The 14,882-nt window shown below is 39.5% G+C and overlaps 2 protein-coding genes across 3 annotated transcripts in view; one reads left to right on the forward strand and one right to left on the reverse strand.

The window, feature by feature from the left end:
• Positions 1 to 14,882, reverse strand: part of mew (multiple edematous wings) — a 49,193-nt gene that overhangs the window by 3,967 nt on the left and 30,344 nt on the right. The window contains exons 2-13 of one of the 2 annotated variants that reach the window (XM_065489426.1): positions 13,835 to 13,962; positions 13,426 to 13,455; positions 11,127 to 11,230; positions 8,704 to 8,831; positions 5,993 to 6,210; positions 2,774 to 2,981; positions 2,576 to 2,713; positions 1,997 to 2,138; positions 1,635 to 1,885; positions 824 to 1,052; positions 529 to 763; positions 88 to 236 (exon numbers count right to left, since the gene is read on the reverse strand). In XM_065489426.1, coding sequence (XP_065345498.1) covers positions 88 to 236; positions 529 to 763; positions 824 to 1,052; positions 1,635 to 1,885; positions 1,997 to 2,138; positions 2,576 to 2,713; positions 2,774 to 2,981; positions 5,993 to 6,210; positions 8,704 to 8,831; positions 11,127 to 11,230; positions 13,426 to 13,455; positions 13,835 to 13,962 — 1,960 coding nt within the window. The remainder of the gene's footprint in view (positions 1 to 87; positions 237 to 528; positions 764 to 823; positions 1,053 to 1,634; positions 1,886 to 1,996; positions 2,139 to 2,575; positions 2,714 to 2,773; positions 2,982 to 5,992; positions 6,211 to 8,703; positions 8,832 to 11,126; positions 11,231 to 13,425; positions 13,456 to 13,834; positions 13,963 to 14,882) is intronic. The other variant, XM_065489427.1, reaches the window with a different exon arrangement.
• LOC135943049 (uncharacterized) lies at positions 6,498 to 7,392 on the forward strand. The gene is made up of 2 exons (XM_065489439.1): positions 6,498 to 6,611; positions 6,906 to 7,392. Exons 1-2 carry the CDS (start codon positions 6,536 to 6,538, stop codon positions 7,181 to 7,183), a joined length of 354 nt encoding a protein of 117 aa, XP_065345511.1. The 5' UTR covers positions 6,498 to 6,535; the 3' UTR covers positions 7,184 to 7,392.

Raw genomic sequence — 14,882 nt, forward strand, 5'->3', positions numbered from 1 at the left:
TCGGGCCCATAGAGGGCTCCGCCTGGTTTCCAAAAAAATTAAAATTTCAAATGTCTTCTTTCGCGTTAAAAATGAAAAGATTGTTACCTCAATGCCAGTCCCGATGTAGCTGAGACCTGAAGGGTGCGTGAGGAAAAGCTGCGACTCGTAGGCTGACTCTCCGTGGTTGTAAATGGTCACGTTCACGACGACCTCTTCCAGTTCGCCAAGCAGGAGTTCCCACTGTTGTCTTGCAACTGAAGTCAAATTTTTATTTTTAATCCTGTGAGGAGACGCTACAAAATTTATAAACAAGTGTTGTCGAATTTATTACACGAATTAAAGAATTAAAAAATATTAAATTTATTTTAATATTTTGTCAAAAATGATAGTTTCTCTAGGTTAGAAATAAATTCTGGACAGTATAATTCAACAAACCCCAAAATTTAAATTTCATCCAACCATTTCTAACTATTTACAATAAAAAATCACCATTGCCTTTACCGTGAGGATAATTATTTAAATTCTTTTCCTAACGAATGAACGAACCTGGTTTCAAATGGAGTTCAGCCTGCACCTCGAGGTTGCTCTCGCAGACCTCGTTGTCGCCGCAGTCCTTCTGGAAGGCGACCTGGAAGACCTTGACGGCCTCCTGCTGGTTCAGGATGGGGTACCTGTCGACCGAGGGCAGCTCCTCGCCGGCGATGATGGCCTCCGGCTCCTCTTGGATCAGCGAGTACGACAGTTTGAACACGATTGGCGACTGGATGTCTCTCGTGTTTTCCTGAAAAATAAAAATTAATTAAAATTTAATTGAAAAATTATAACGGAATGTGATACATACCTTGACCGAAACGACCTCTTCGGAGCAGGTGATGCCCCTCGCCGGCTTCCACTTCATGTTTTTCTCGACAAACGACGGTCTTTCGTCGTCGGCAGCGCCGAACCAGACTCGCGAGAACTTGCGTCCTGAGAAGGTCTCCGCCTCCAGCCGGTACTTCAGGGTCAACTCGTGCTTGCCCCCGTACGACCGGCCGCCGCTCTCGATGTCGAAACACGTCTCAAAAGTAAAACTGAAAAAAGTAAAATACAGTCAGAGAACATCCACATAAAATAATCTTCAGGTCGCGTGACCTGAGGAAGGTTGGTTTAGGGCAAGGATGTTAAATTCGTCGCAGAGTAACGCCAAATGTGCTCGAAATTACTGAAAAAGCATTTAAAACCGGCCTGGGAGCAAATCTCAGGTCGGGTACCCTGAAAAAGATCGTCAAGGTATCCCAGGTAAAAGCCCAATCAAAGACCTGTCTGACGAGGGGTCGCGGTTGATGATTGGATGAACGGCTGAATTTTATTAAAAATAAAACCAAATACTTTGAAAATTTCGACTTTTTTTAAAAATTCGGCTGAAAAAAAATCGTAAAAATTCGAAATGTGGTCCGATTTTGGAAAACTGCACATAGACGGACGCTCCTTATCAAGGGGCATCGATTGGTACTTGAATTAGTAACTTTGGGCCAAAAGGGCCCCGCCTGGGTCCCATAACAAAAATTTCAAATGTCCCAAATCACGTTTTTTTAACTTTAAATATTAATATCTCGGCTGATTTCAGACTCGCCGTAAAATTTTGCGTATTTCGTGCCCCCAAATTTGCATACCAAGTGTAGTCCCTGTTGGGGTATTTGGAGCAGCCCTTTTTGAGCGGGTCGATGTTTTTGAGATTCTGCTCGGGCCGCACGTAAGTGAGGATGCCGATGATCGGGCGGGCCATCAGCAGCACGGCCGTGTCGGCCTCGTAGGCGCCGACCATCAGGTCAGGGTAGCCGTTCATGTCCATGTCGATGCCACCGCTGAGCGAGTAGCCAAAGGTGGCTGGCTGCACCCTGGCCAACGCCTCCGCCCTGATCACCTAGAAATTACGAAATCTCATAAAAAAAATTATCATTCTGCTCCCGGTGTTTGCTCTTTGATAGTCACACCCCAATCGTAAATTTGCTGCCTAATCTGCGTGTTTGTTTACCTGGGCCGGATCGGTGATAAGTCCCTTATCGGAGCCGAGGTAAACGTAGACGGCCCCCTTGCCTTCGTACGGCGCCCCGATTGCCACGTCCTCAAAGCCGTCCTGGTTCAGGTCCCCCAGTCGAGCGATCGAAAAGCCGAAACTGCAGAAAGGATGAATTATTTTTTTTTTAAAATTTGATTTCAAATATTTTAAAAACGAGTAAAGATACGATTTTAAAATAATCAGAGACTGGCATAGACTAATTTCAAGATAAAATTTAATTTTTACTGAAGTTTCTATCACAAAAATAGTTTTTCTAATTACAAAAAAAACTCCACTACATCTAACAAAATATAAGTTTTGAAAACTATTTACCCCCTTGAAAAAATCAAGAGTATTATAAAATTTTATTAAATAAAAAATACGGTTAGAAATTGTTTTAAAAATTCTGGTTAATCCAAAATTATTACTGTAGTTTCAAGAATTTCTTGGATTTTGAGCTAAAAATAAGCCAAATCTGTCCAAACACTACGAGCCTTAATTTTTTATTTCATTTTTTTATTTTTCATATGTTTGTAAGAATTTAATTAATCTCACCGAGATTCTGGTTTTCCGGTGAGTCTCTGGGGTTTGCTGCAGTGGAGGCAGTATTCGGGGGTGTTGACGTAGACGTAGACGGCGCCGCCGGCGTCGCGCGAGTAGTAGAAGGGGGCGCCGACCAGCAGGTCTGACCGTCTGTCGACAAACGCAATTATTTATTTTGTGCTTGGCGCGCGGATAAGGCAAAAGACTGACTTGTCTCCGTTTATATCGGCGGCGGCGAGCTCGTAGCCAAAGCTGGATGCAAATTGCTCGCCGGAGAGCTGCGCCCTCACCTCCATCGGGTTGACGCCGTCGCGCACCTCCGGCACCAGCATCACCCGGCCGGTGCCGTTGTCGCGCGGCGCGCCCGCCGCGAACCCCACCTTCTCGCTGTAGAAGTTGCCCGCCGTCACCGACATCCCTGAAAGAGAACACCAAATTATATTAAAAATAATAAAATTAATTAGCACTCGAAACACGTGTCGTGGGCAAATTATGCGCGCAAATAAAATACAAATTTAAACGGTGAGTCATCCGAGACCTGAGACACGTCCTAAAATGTAAAACTGTTTATTTTTATTGCGATTTTTATTGTTCCTTTTTCTCTGTGTCCCTTATTAAAGTTGTGCCATGAAAGACCTCTGAGCCTTATAAAAACCATCTCAAACTGTCTTTGGAGCTCAAAACTGCCTAAACTGGAAGAGTTTAAGTGATTTAATTTATAAAATTAAAATATTTCGGTAACCTGTTGGTTCTAGGAACAAAAATATATATTTTTATTAAAATTTTTCACGGAAATCGGTTTGATATCACAATTTTCTGGATATGTAAACCCGTCATTTTTCAATTTGTTTCAATTTTATATCAAAATCGAACGGTTTAGCCGAGTAATTTAATAAATTTTGTGAGGTGCAACTTTTTATCCTGTGTTTAACTCAAAATCGGCATAGGAAGATTTTCGGAACAAGAAAATTCCCAATTGTGATTAATTTTTATTGAAAATAGTTGGATTTTACTAGAGATGTTTTTAGAGGCTATAGATCCATGTTAAAAACGTAGATAATAATCGAGATGGCCTAAAAATTATACATTTATATTTTGTAAAACAAATTGGTTCTTGCAATTTGATGCCTTTTAATGTGGAATGATTCAGGGCAACAGTTGAAATTGTAATTTTTGGTCAAACCATCAAAAAATGTTTTTTTTTTAATTTTCCCAATTTTTTTCTTCAATATGAGAAATTCATTTTTTATAGATTTTTTTTTTAAAAAAATTCAACTTACGTACATTAACAATAAGGGTTTTTGCGAAAATTTTAACTCTTTTAGAGCGCATTAAACTAATTAAAATTAATATAAAAGTAAAAAAATTGCCTACATTTATACCGAATATTTTTAACATGAGATTTATATATCCAAAAATATTTAAGAAGAAATTCACGAATTATACTTCTATCCAGAAATTTGAATTAAAACCGCGAAGAAAAAGACAAAATAAAGTTTCGCAGTCTATGGCATGTCTATACCAGTCTTCTTTTTTGTATTATTTTTATTTTTGAAACACTGAAGCAAAAACTAATATTTTGCTACACAAAAAATTAGACAAAGACTTATTCTTTTACCGACCGTGAGCTCGCCCAATCTCGCCGGTACCTCCAACTTTGTGGGGTAATTTTTAGGGGCTTAGAAGAAATATACCTGCATTTTATATAGCAAAGCGGCGACGTACCTTTATTTTTGACGAAAACATATTATAGCGGGCAGTGGGGCGAACCTTCTGGAGAGAGAGAGAGGTACGCAGACCGGGGCCGGGTGGCTGGCTAGAAGACGTCGTCCATTGACCGTTGTCCGTGTCCAAAGTCCTCGCAGCACTTTCACTACACCTCACTCGCCATTTGCCCCGGAAAGAATCTCCCGTTATCTTTTCGCACCCCACGACATTACCTCAGTCTTTCTCTCTCTCTCTCCATCAGGTTGTCCACGCCCTAGAGTCACGCTGAATCGTCTTTCACCCCTAACTCCTTCACAATAAGTGACAGTAATTTTGTATAAAAAGTATGGGAAGTTTTGTGAGCGCTGACTATGTTTACTTAAAAACATAATTTTTTTCACGACTTGTAGTTTCTCTGGCTAGAGGCGCATATACCAATGAACAAAGTTTGCAAAGTGCTCGAGAAAATTAAATTTATCAATTTATCCTTATAGAATTTAGCTGTCGAAGCCAAGAAATGAATTTTAGACGGTAATTTTCCACCCCGTTTCAAATTCCGACAAAACACAATTTTTCGTTGCATGAGTGCATTTTTGGATGCAATTTGTTCCATTGAGAGTGCGGTTTGAATTCAACCCTCGACCGTTTATACTGGTCTTCGTTTTATTTATTATTTACTCTCTCTTTCGCTGCGTTTTACATGAAAAAAGGGAATATTCGGTAACAAGCCGAGTGGTTGGTCTCGTCTCGTCGGGAAGGAACACGCTGTTTACTTTGATCTGTGGCGACGGCGCTCCCCTGCCTGCCCTGCACTCGAGAAATGACACAAAGGACGCTTCTTTGTCGCGCTCCTTCCCGCATTTCAGGTGAGAATTATTTATAGCCGCCGCGTTGTCACAGGTCAGGGGGAGAAGAGCAGAGCGGAATCGTGAATGCCGCCTTAATTTTGGCCACACATCTAAGCAACGATGAGAGTGTCGCCTTTCTGATTTATCTTCATTTTTTGTCTGCAAGTGTTGTTATTTCTTTCCTTCGATGCACCAAATGGGACGTAACAAATTACGGTTGAATTATATCTGATTCAAAACCAGACGCCAGCAAGAGATAAGACGTTGAAGTAACTTGATGTGAAAATAATCCTATTCAAAATTATATAAAACGTGTAAGAAAAACTGCAGCTGAGTTTTAAATTTATTTTCCAATAAAAAATCAAATTAACTATTTTAAAAGAGCAAAAACAAAAAAAAACTTTGTCATTTGCAGTATGTCAATTACTTAATGCTGTTCATCTTTATAAATGGGCAAGTGAAAAGATTTAAAAGTAAATTATTTGTTATTTCTTTAAAAAATAAAGATTTAAAAATATTAACCATTTATAACATCACGTCTAGAACTGCGCATGCGCGGTCCTTGAGCCGGTTTTTAATTTTCAATTTCGAATTGCAGCAAATCTATCGCGATTGCGCTTATGAAACTTGGTATGCTTGTGCAGAATTTCTCGGGCTACATTTCAGCCCTAAACCCCGAATAAATCGGAGGGGCCTACCATCCCTTAATTTTGAATTTACGAAAAAAGGCCGCGAAAGGTGACCTTGACCTTCGACCTGTGAATTTTTCGTAAATTCAAAAGTTGTTCAGGATCGACTCATTAAACATTAAATTCAGCGAACATTAAATTTTTTTGAAATAAATATTATGAATAAAAACGAATGATTTGCTTACCCAAGTAGGCGTATTTGTCGACGGGCGAATCTTTCTCAGTGATGGGCGTGTGGAAGGTGACCTTGAGTTTGGTGAGGTAGTCGTCGCTGATGGAGTTGACGAAGATGGCCCCGCGCCACGTGTACGGCCCCGGGGACCCGATGGCCACCAGCGGCTCCTCCGAGTCGGTCAGCACGCCGCTCGTGCCCGCCTGGCAGTAGCCGTAGTCCTCGTGCGCCCTGCAAAACAAATCATATAAAAAATTAAATTTAATTAATTCTTTTATTTTATTGAACTGATTTTGTGATTTAATGTTCGATAATTTACAAAAGAAGCACTCTAGATTTGCATTTCACATTAACGCTTATTACATTATAATAAAAGCCTTATCGCTTTCCCTGTTTTGTGAAATTGTAGCGTTGCTAAATAGTTTTAAAAATATGAATTTTTGTACCCCAGCATGACGCACCCGCGTGTGTTGCACTGATTTCGATATTTTGGTGTTGTTGGCGTTCACTTTTGTGCGAGACGCCTCACGGAACTGACTAACTTGCTGATTACGCTATGCAGATTTCAAAGGTTTTCTGCTTAATATTCGCTTGTTTTGCTGCACAAATTTACTCGGCATTCGGAGGATACGGTACGTGAGTCAATCAGTTTATTTATTTTGTTAATCTAAATTTGATAGAAATAATCGTTTACCTTCTATTTTTTTATTTTATTCGTATTTTAAAAAGTTTTAATTTTGGAAACGTGCTCTAAAATAATAAAAAATCCGTTCATAAGATATATTTTATTTCAATAATATAAATTTTCAAGAAAATCGGCAAAATACGGATTTTTATCAAAATTTCATCATGTTCAAAGATACCTCTGCGCATTTGCTTAAATTTAAACTTCTTTTCCTCACAGCTAAAAAAAAATTGATTTTCAGACGATTACTGGCGTCCGTATTGGTCGCCGCCGGCGCCGTGGTATGGTTACGAGACGCCGAGTTATTCGCCAGTGTCTTTCTGCCCTCCAGAAATCTACTACACCAACCGACTGATTTGCTACAACTCTGGATTTTTCTTCAAAAGCCGCAACAACCAGAACTCGGACAGATATAACAGAAACAAGAAGTCGAAGGCCAGGGCTTTTCAGGAACGCCTAGAGTTGCAGAACAAGTTCAACGGAAACCCTTACGCAGTTAAAAATGTCATCTTGCTCTAATCAGATGAAACTACACAATTTCTGAAATTTATAAAATGGCAAAGTCCTTGATAAAAATCAATATTGCCTCGATTTTTATCGTAGCTCGATCAACTTTTCAGTTTAACAAGTTTTAAACTTAATTGTTGAGCTTGATGACCATATTGATTGTCCTGTAAATATTCTCCTTAAATAAATAAATATCCAATCTTTTACATTAAAACGTCTAACTATCTCTGTTTTATTTAAATTGATTAATTTATTGGCAAATTTTAGACGCAACATTTTTTTCTGTTATATGCCAAAAATTGAAATAAATTTTTAATTAATTCCTGGTGTTTCTGAGAGGACAAAAATAAATCAGAGGGTTGAAAAGATCCAAAACCTTTTGACATGAGAGGGAAATCAATATATTTCTTGTCAAGTCCTAGAATTTTAGTCATATTCTTGTTTATTCTTGCATGCAATGGTCAATACAGTAAATACATTGAATAGAAAATTTAAAAGCAAGAAATGGCGAACAGTAACATCACGACGCACTGAGCCGCATAGTCAGTTAAAAGAATTTAAAAAAATTGCTATTAATAAAGAGAAAAGTCAGTCAATCTCTCAACTAAATTTTTCGAAGCAGCCGTTCACCGTGTCGTTCTTTTGTTCATTCGATCGTTTAATTAGCGGAAAAGCTTTTAATCCGGAGCAGCTAGCATTGGCACGCGAGATAATTTTTCTCTGTTCTGCTGAGTGTCGGCATGCACGCGATTTGAATTATCTATAGCTCCGGCTGGCCGCTGTACCTGGCACCCCGTCGCCTTTGTCGAGCATCAATCTGCTTCGCTCATCTGCCATCGCACGCACCCCCGCCCTTTCAAACTTATTTTCCACCCCGACGAGAGAGAGAAGCGTGATTGAGTGCATTTCACCACTGACGAGTGCTTGTCAGTCGAGCTACACTTTTCCTTTTTCTTTCACGCGCACGGCACGTGATCCCGTTTTCATCGAAATTATATTAGATTTTTTTAAAATTAAATTATTTCATTCTTATACTTCTGATCAAAATTGCTCACAAATCCAATTTTTCGTATTTTACTGGTTTTTTGAGCAAATGAAATTAACTGCTTCCGGGGTGAGGAAAATTATGAAAATTTAATAGTGAGAAGATAAAAAAATACTTTTGAAACTTGAAATTTATTTTTAAATTTTTTCAAAAATTGCAGATTTCCGAAAGGGGTGTGTTTGGCCTTGTTAAAGGTCACCAGTTCTTAGTAGCGTCTAGAACTGCCTAAATTCAGAAAGCTTATTAAATTTCCAGTTTTTTCTCCTTTGAGCAAATTTTGTTCAAATTTACCATTTTCGCACAAAATTCATCTGAAAATTTCAACTGGCCGGTAGAGAACCTTTAAAAAAATTTTCGGGAAAAATCTAAATACCCTAAATTAAGTTAATTTATTCGAGATTCATCTCAGAAAAATCTAAAATCTGTATGTGTGTTTAACGATTTTGTGGGGAAATGTTCCAAAAATGAAATAAGGAAAGAATTTTACCTGGCGACGGGTCGGCCCTTGCAGGGGTCGTAGTACTTGTCGAAGTCGAGGTATTGCGTCAGGGTGTAGCAGAGGCCGCGGCCCCACTGGAAGTCAGCGCCCTTGTTCATGTACCTGTGGGCGCACACCTGCGAAAAAACGAGCAATCAGCAATCAGAACGAGAAGAGTGCAAACAACCGCGAGGACACGTGGGAACCCGAGTGGAAAAATTTAACGAATCCGCCCGCGCCCACGAACCGCACGAACGCTAGCGAGCAGAAATTCGGGCTCTGTCATGTGGCGCGGAAAAAATGCACTGCGCTCTTTTTTACGGGGCGACGCTGCAGTAAAAAAGCTCGTAAAACGCACGCTCGTAAATTACCAAGGCGCACCAAATTAAACTGTGTAACATGCTCTTGTTATGCTAATCCGGACGGCAATAAAATTAATTCCTTTACGATTGTCTAATGGGGACAGAAACAATAATAAAAAACAACAAGATTCTTTATAGATTATCTTGAAATGATCTATACGAGAGAATTGATATATTAACTGAATTTCTTGTGAATAAAAAACAGCAAGAAATGTATGTTCCTTACACATGACTATGATTTTATTTTAAATTAACTTAAATTGCCTGTTGATTAATTTAACAAGTAAAATAAAAATCGCACATTAATTAAAAATATTCTTTCGCGACTTTTTGGAAAAAATTTCTTAATTTCAACGGATAGGGTTTTATATAACAATGAAAGAATAGGCAATTAAATTAATTTTCGGATTTTTTTTGTCAAGCTGTCAAACCTTAGAGATTAATTAATATTTGAGTAACAGGGAGATTGTGTTGGGTAAAAAATGAGAGGGTATTATCGCCCCTTCTCGGTGTTTTTACAGCGACGATAGCAGGTAAAAAATGAGCAGCAAAAAATGTCGAATGAATAACAATGGTTTGTGGTTGAGGGGCAAAGAGGTGCTCGTAAATTGCGTTATACCATTGTTGCTGTCAAAACAACCCTCTGCATTGTTAAATTTCAGACGCAATTCAAACGTTAATCTTCTAGCTTACAACACAAACTCATTAGACCAAAGAATCATAGTTTTTGTGCTTGACGGAACAGGGGAGAACGGGACTATCGCTTTTCTTAATTGGATTCTTTTTTATTTTGAATTCATTCAAGACAAAAATTAAATGAGGAGCATATTTGTATCTCATTAAGCCGGAAAGTAAGCATGCGAAAATCGCTTAAATTCACATTTTCATTGCTTTTGGGAAGTTTAAATTTTATTTTTTATTATTGTGACTTTAAGTGGTTGTTGATATACAATTTTGAAATATAGTATAAGGGTAACTGCAATGGACGCAGAGATATAGGTTCAATTGTTTGGTGAATTTTGTAGTGGACCCCAGCAATCCCAGCATTGATTTAAATAAAACAACATTTTTGTTACAATGTCAAATATCGTAAATAAAATAAATAAATAGTTATACAATTTAATTATTTAAATTTGTAATATGATTAAAAATTATAATTTATTCTTGAATTATGTTTTACATGAAATCCACTTACTATGAAATTGTAATCAATATTTTTTTGGCCAGCTGGCGAGAGGTCATGTACACTGCTATGTAGCAGTTTGGCATTTAGCGCAAGAGTGCAGCGGCAGCCTAGGAACGCCGCTTCGCTATGACATTTGAGCCCCTATTTGGGTATCAAATTCTGCCGGGGCTTCTGCTGCACGGCTAATCCGATACACACACTTTAATGACGAGCGCAGAGGGCTGCAACTGGGGCTAGGGGTGTCTGCGTGCATGCTCTTTGCTTATTCGCTATCAACTGGTAAACACTACTGGATCGAGTTTCGCATGTGTGTCCCAAACGCAAATTAAAAAAAGAGAGAGGAGGAAGCAACGTGAATTTCACACCAAAGGGAGTAAAAAATTGCTAGCAGGGGACCCAAGTGTAAAATAACGGAACCTTATCGATTTTAAATTGATTAAAATCGATTTTTCTGAGGAATTAATTTTTTGACACATTACAGACCGTCTTTGACGAAGTTTCTGAGCTCACCAATCGATTCTTGAGGGTCGAATTTGGCAAAGTGGATATTTTTCCGACCAAAGAGTGCAGCGCGACGTGCGAACTTTTTTCCCGCCAAAACAATTTAAATGCGAGAAGCACGCATGCGTCAGGGCCGGCTGGATGTGACAAAGAAGTCATTCGTACAGCTGCGGTCTCTCTGCAAGTGCTCAAACCAGCGCTGACGCATGCGCACTTCTCGCATTCATATTGTTTTGGCGGAAAAATAAAGTTCACACGTCGCGCTGGATTTTTGGTCGAAAAAATATCCACTTTACCTAATTCGACCCTCAAGAATCGATTGGTGTGATCCGAAACTTCGTCAAAGACTGTCTTTAAATAAAAAATAAAAAAATTGAACTCACCAAAACCTTTCCTCCGCGTCCTTGGCTGCGGACAGTGACGCCCATCCACTGTCCGTCCTTGATTTCGTCATTGCCCGGAGGCATCAGGTTGAGCGAATCTATGTCTGCGGGTGGAAAAACAGCATTAGAAAGGCGTTTAACAACTAGTTGCAAGCAAGAAAACCGGGTAAAATAAAAAACTGCAAAAAGAACAAGGATAACATTGCATCGCAGCAGCAGCAGCGGCGGCAGCAGCATTTTGCATTTCAAACGAGATAAATCAGCAGCAGCAGCAACAGCAGAAAGGCTCGGAGAAAGGAGCAGGCTTCGCAGAATCTCTTAATTGGACACTGCCATTGTACGGATAAAGTGCCATCGTCCCACACACGTCTTCAATGGATTTAATTTCATTCCGCCGAAGCAGAATTTTATCTTTGGCGTATTGTTCGAGGAAAAAAGGTAATACACACGAATGTGGGTGCGTCTGTGCTTCAACAATTTTATGACCGTAAAATTTACTAATTGGTTTAGAAAGAGATTGAATGGCTAATTTAATAATTCGATAAAGCAGGAAAATTAACTTTTTATATTTATTTTTTCTAGCAATTTGAGGTTTTTAATATACAGTGTATTTTGCTATTCAGCGTAATTTTTACCACAAAATCTTTTTTCAGCTCACCGCCCAGGGGTCGTGACGCGCAGCTAGATATGGCGTCTGGTCGAGTACGGCGGGAAAGTTACAAACGTAAAATGACATTGGCTTGGAAAATTTATCACTCAAATTCCTTCAGCACAATGAGTATTTTAGTTGTTATTTCTTAGCTAATAGCTGATTAGCCCGGTAACTGGCGAATCGATCGTTAGATGGCACACCAGGCAAATGTAAATGTAACAAAATTCGTGGGAATGAAATTATAGGGCCGGCACGCCTCTTTTTCGACGCTTCCGATTGGCCGCTAGACTGTTTCCTGATTGGCCTCCTTTATTTCGACGCCAATCTGACCAGCGGGAAACCAACACAGATCGCAACCCGGACCCCATTTATTAAAATTTGAGCAAAAGAAATTGGGGAATTTTTCAGTCGCTATAAATGTGTTACTTTTCTACATATTTTCCCCTCTGAAAACAAAAGTTGGAGGAGTGCCTCATCCGCAAACACAAAGTGATTTTCCGCAGTAATGACGCGAAAGACGTGGTGGTGCTCGAGTGGAATAGTGAGCGATCGAGCGCATCGGACGGACGAAAAAGGCACTGGAAACGAGTCCTGTGAATGAGCGACCGGTCTTGCGAGCTTCTGCTGCTGCTGCCGGTTGGATTCATTGAAGATTGGCTGGCTGGCTCGGGCGTGTCATGCGAATGTAACGCAACACTGAAAGTAAAAACCACGATGCAGAGAGAGAACGAGCAGTGCAGCCAGCAGTCGTCCAGCACGACTCGAGAAAATAACACAAACAAAAAATCCAAAACCCACGCCAAGCAGAGCGAGAGTCACCTCTGACCCTTTCTCTCCGGCCATATCCATACCTGCATCCTCGCGGGTCATTCTAAGAATAAATAAGTAAAACTGCGCGCCTACACAGACACTAAATGAGATGAATATTCAATCGCAAGACCTGGGAATTTCGGAAGCCAATTGATAAAAATTAAATACAGTGTATGATAACTACACAGTAAATTGATTAATGCATTTACACTCCCAGGTCTGCATGCAAATATTTATGGAATTCTTTGCTAAAGTGTAATTTCTGTCGATTTTAGTTACAAAACGAAACACAACATGAGAATTAGTCCAATGAAAATCACGCCACAAAATTAGTCTAAAACGATGGCTCGTGTGTGTTTCTCAAATGTAAAAAGTGTCTCTTTTTCTAATCTGTTCTAATTCGAATGCAGGAAAGCGGAAGATGCTTTTGCCAAATGTGTGTAAAGTGCGTTGCGTTCTTTGCGAAATGTGCATTTGAAAGGCTGGAATTCTCTGCAAATTGCTCTGTTTTTTATGGTAATACAAAAAATCATTTTGAAGAGAATTCTAGCTGCATATCAGACAGGTTGAAGTGTGTGCTCAGTCGTATTTTCATGAAAAGAGAGTTTTTGGAGAGGCGAAAAGGGCGGAAGAGAGAAGCACTAAACTTTTGCTTTTTATTCTCTTGTTCGAGTGCTTTTCTCTTTCAGCAGCAGTCATGCAGTTAGTGCGCTGATTGTGTTCGCGAAATTAATTTATTTCTCGTCGAATGTGTAGTCGAGTGAGTGAGTGAGTGAGTGGGCATGCGAGCAAAAAACAAGGGGAGCAGCCGGTATTATTTCTCTGTGGTGCACTTACGTTTCTTTAAATGGTAAACTCCTTTAATATCTGCAACGATTCAGGAAAAGGTTCATTTACAAAAATCTGTGTGTCAATTGTTTTGTTAACATAACAGTCTAAACGTTTCCGTGTGTTGAGTGTGTGTTATGTACAAAAACGGCTCTTTTGTGTGTCAAATGCGGGTTAAACTGCGGTGAACAATCCGCCGTGGATTTTGTGAAGAAAAATAATGAAATGGCAGGCAGACAATGATCATAAAGGACCACCACCATAGTTGTCGGTTGTTGTTTCTCTATTTTGGTGTGTGTTTGAATTTGTGGAAACACAGGAAAATAGAAAGTTGCTGGCAACGACGGGCGTTTCCGCGCTAACCGAATGACAGGATAATTTATTTCGGAACAGCCGAAAAAAGGATAAGCCGACTTACTGCGCAGACCGTCGGTGATCACCTGCTCGCAGTCGTCCGTCAGGGTGGTCATCGGACACTTCCACAGGGCGCCCGACTTGCTCGTGTTTGGCTGCAGGTTCTGGTCCAGCGGAGCGCCCACCAGCATCCTGTCAACAAAAGAATTTTGGATCGATAAACAAGTTTGCATTTATCAAAAAAGGTTAAAATTCTGTTTTTTCAAATATACTCCAAAATTTGCAGCGCTTGGTCACATTTTTTCAGCAGATTTCGATTCGTCTCGTCGATATTTGTCCAACATGAGATTTCAAGTAAGGAGACAGTGCTAACTTTGCAGCCACTTTTCTAAAATATTTGCAGTGCTAATTAGGTTTAATTTTGGCTTCTACTGAATTCTAAGCGATACGTTCATGCATTGGCAACAAGCTTTTTCCTGGGATTTTTCTAGCGTTTCCAATTTCTTTTTTTAATTAAAAGTGAAAAAATCACCGCATTTTCTATTTATTTTTAAATTTCAAATATTTATTTATTCTCAACTGTAGTATCGTCTTTCACGTAATATGTATAGTTTTGTATGTAATCTTTCAGATCTTTAAATGAAAAATAAGATTAATCCACAAGTATGGGTAAATTCAAAATTAATAGAAATTAAATCATTTAACGCTACGCCGAACCGTGCAACTTAAATTAAATTAAAATTCCTTACAATCTAATTTTTTGTTCACAGCATAGGAAAACCTAAATTATATTTTTTTCTCTCCTAACTGACCACTGAGTAGTTTTTAGAACCTGGGTGGGAACAAATCGACGTGTTTTGTGTTTCTCGTTGGTGGAAAAGTGCGGTTAATGAAGCGGAAGCGGGACATCGTTTGCGTCCCATTATGTTCGTTCCTCCAGGTGCGACACGCGTGCCCTTTTGATGCGAGCGAGCAGCCCAGGTGCATGCGGAGGCCGACACTATCGACAAGGGATGGTTCACCCCTCCCTGCGTTTGTCACCTCAGAGGGCTCCATGATAATTTTATTACTGCACGCAGCTCTTCAAATTGAAAAAAATCGAAGTTATTTAC

The sequence above is a fragment of the Cloeon dipterum genome, chromosome 4 (assembly GCF_949628265.1).
Source record: "Cloeon dipterum chromosome 4, ieCloDipt1.1, whole genome shotgun sequence".
NCBI lineage: Eukaryota > Metazoa > Arthropoda > Insecta > Ephemeroptera > Baetidae > Cloeon > Cloeon dipterum.